This window comes from Dendroctonus ponderosae, unplaced genomic scaffold (genome assembly GCF_020466585.1).
Source record: "Dendroctonus ponderosae isolate FM_Combo_2020 unplaced genomic scaffold, Dpon_F_20191213v2 Dpon_F_20191213_8, whole genome shotgun sequence".
In the NCBI taxonomy this organism is placed as follows: Eukaryota; Metazoa; Arthropoda; class Insecta; order Coleoptera; family Curculionidae; genus Dendroctonus; species Dendroctonus ponderosae.
The window spans coordinates 5,923,278-5,926,110 of NW_026019016.1; the positions used below are offsets into that span (position 1 = coordinate 5,923,278).

Sequence of the window (2,833 nt, forward strand, 5' to 3'; positions counted from 1 at the left end):
TAACTCCGCAAATGTTGTCCAGAGTTAGCAGTGGTTTTGAAAAAAGAATTTGCACGTGCCTGGAAATGGACGGTCAACATTTCGAACATTTGTTATAAATAATTTGCCTTCGTTTTATGTTATTGTTGATATGTTATTTAACCTTATAATTTAAAAAATTCCAAATGGTGCACAGAACCATTATTTGGTGTATTTTGTAAAAAGGCAGAAACTTAGTTATAAACATCCTAGTACCCCGATAGGTAATTAAAAATTGCATTTCCTGGTAAGCTAAATAATATGGGGTTGTATTTAAATTAATCAAGTTATTGCCACTTAAAGTTCTTATTTGATTAGTTTAAATTTGTGGACACTGTATAAAATGGTAAGTTTATTATCATTGGGATATAAAATATGATTTCTAGTTACCCTACACTACGAATTACGTTTACATAAATTAAACAATTCTGAAGTATTTGATACTTGAAAATAATATTAGATTTTGATAAAATTCGAATTATTTAAAAAATCTTTAGATTTAGACATTATAAATCTTATTAAAACAAACACTTAATTTGCTCAGAGAATCCAAAAATGCAATAATATATAGGGTATTTTATTTAGAAAAACACAACTTTGATACTTTTAGGGCTTTTGGGTCACTCTGTACATTACAAAAATATTTTTAAAATGTGCACCCGATAGGCGTCTGTGGATTCATCAAATAATACTTTGCAAAAAACAATGGCCAATGGGGGCCCAAATGGGGCTCCCATTTACTGAAATACCATGAATTTCGATCCCCCCATTCCAAACGTGAGTACCTCAGGCCATTTCCGTTACAATATTAAGACACTTTTTTATAAGTAATAAGAAAATGGCATTCACAATTAATTCAGAAAAACTTAAAACTGAAAAATCAATACCGACCTTATTCGGCACTGAAACTGTCTTCTTGATCAATCGACCCGCCTTGGCCTTGCTCTTCGCTTCCCGAAGGTCAACAAACTTGGACACTTTGGCGTAGGAAAACCCAACTGATTTATCTACAGAAAAGTTTTTGGGCAACCTGTTACACCTTAACACTACCCATTATGGGAAAACACGCTTACTTCTGGGAGTCACTTCATTGGTCAGGAAGCTAGCAAACTGTTCCATGCAGTTCTGGTTGCTGGCCAAAGCTGCCACGCTGGCATAGTAATGGATGCATTTGCTCCAAGTAGTAGAAAGAGGCTCGCAAAAACCTACACATGTTTATTTTCCTAGTCTGGATTGAATCTCTCAAAACCCATTAGCGAAAACCTACCAAAAGTGCAGCTGCATCGGTACTTATCGTAGGCCTTACTGCGCCCCTTGACAAATGTGAAATGCAGGTATCCTAAGGGTTGCTTAGGGCTGACCTGACATTTAACTGCCACCACTTCCCTGGAAACCATTTGCACTAAAGGACTGCCTTCGCTATACACACGCAGCAGGCTCTTCATCTCGACTGGGATTTCCAAACGTTCCAAAGCGGCCTCGTGCAGCTCGAGAGGCTGCGCCAGAGCTCGGCTTTTCAAAGCCATGTCGATGTGACTGCATATAGTGGCTCCCTTGGTAGCACTCTGTTCCTCTTCGTGGCACTTCAGTATAGAATTGTCGAAGGATCTCTGACAGGACTCGACGAAGCACAACCCCGAATCTGTCCGAATATCTTCAGCACTGAACGGAATCTGGACGAATCCTCGGCCGCCTTCTTTCACACGCACTGAGTAGACTTGGCGCACTGTTCCAGTGATCAGTTGCACGGCTTCCCAATCTGCTAGGTCTTGGGAGGCTTTCAGACTGATGGCACATTGTTTGTTCTTGCACACTAATCCTCTGGTGCCATTGAAGGTGGCACAGCGGGGACATTTCTTCACTCCTCGGCGAGTCGGCTTGCCCAAGCCCTGCAGCCGATTGGACGTAATAGTATAATTCATAGCAAAGGCCAAACGGGATTTAAGTGAAAATGCGATGTCGGCTAAAAAAAGATCTGGTTGAGGCAGGCATGAGCGGAAGTCGGCGCTCGAAATAGACTTTGGCGGAATATGCTTGTTTGCAGCAGGCCAAGCGTCGCTAATATTTCGTAAAGGCAGTTTAGACTGGGATTATTCCAAATCAAAATTCATTCCTGGGTTTCAGTCATTTATTGTCTCTATTTATCAATTAAAATACGTTTCGGTGTATTTTTTCACGATCATCAGTTTTCCTAAAATAACACCGTTGTTTTTTAAATTAATGATTTTTTTTTAACTATATGTTATTTTAGAAAAACTGATGATGGTGGAAAAATACACCGAAACGTATTTTAATTGATAAATAGAGACAATAAATGACTGAAACCCAGGAATGAATTTTGATTTGGAATTGAAACACACTCAGGAAAGTATACAGGGTTATTCACGCTATACGGCAGGGAAGTTTGCGGCTAAACCGTTTGATTTTTAAAAAGTATTATTTTATGAATTGTTCGACGCCTACCGAGCGCACATTTAAAAAATATTTTTGTAATGTACAGGGTGTCCCAAAAGCTCTAAAGGTATCAAAGTTGCGTTTTTTTAAATGGAATGTCCTGTATATTATTGCATTTTTGGATTCGCTGAACAAAATAAGTGTCTGTTTTAATAAGGTTTATGATACCTAAATCTTAAGATTTTTTAAATAATACGAATTTAATCAAAATCCCCAAAAGCCTACCAAAGCTTCATAAGGAAAACATTCCATTACGGCCGATAGGTAGTAACATAAATGCTCCAACGTACCAATTATCTAAATATCTGTCAGCAGTTTTGAGTAATGTATTGGGAAAGTCACAATATTACATTAAAGACTC

At 38.1% G+C, this 2,833-nt stretch overlaps 1 protein-coding gene across 1 annotated transcript in view; it reads right to left on the minus strand.

Annotated features, from left to right (window-relative positions):
* Nucleotides 1–2,104, minus strand: part of LOC109534412 (uncharacterized protein C2orf42 homolog) — a 4,755-nt gene extending 2,651 nt beyond the window's left edge. Inside the window, exons 1-3 of the mRNA XM_019900084.2 lie at nt 1,286–2,104; nt 1,092–1,223; nt 910–1,025 (exon numbers count right to left, since the gene is read on the minus strand). Of these exons, the coding sequence (XP_019755643.1) occupies nt 910–1,025; nt 1,092–1,223; nt 1,286–1,940 (903 nt within the window). The 5' untranslated portion in view covers nt 1,941–2,104. The remainder of the gene's footprint in view (nt 1–909; nt 1,026–1,091; nt 1,224–1,285) is intronic.
* Nucleotides 2,105–2,833: the final 729 nt, after the last annotated feature.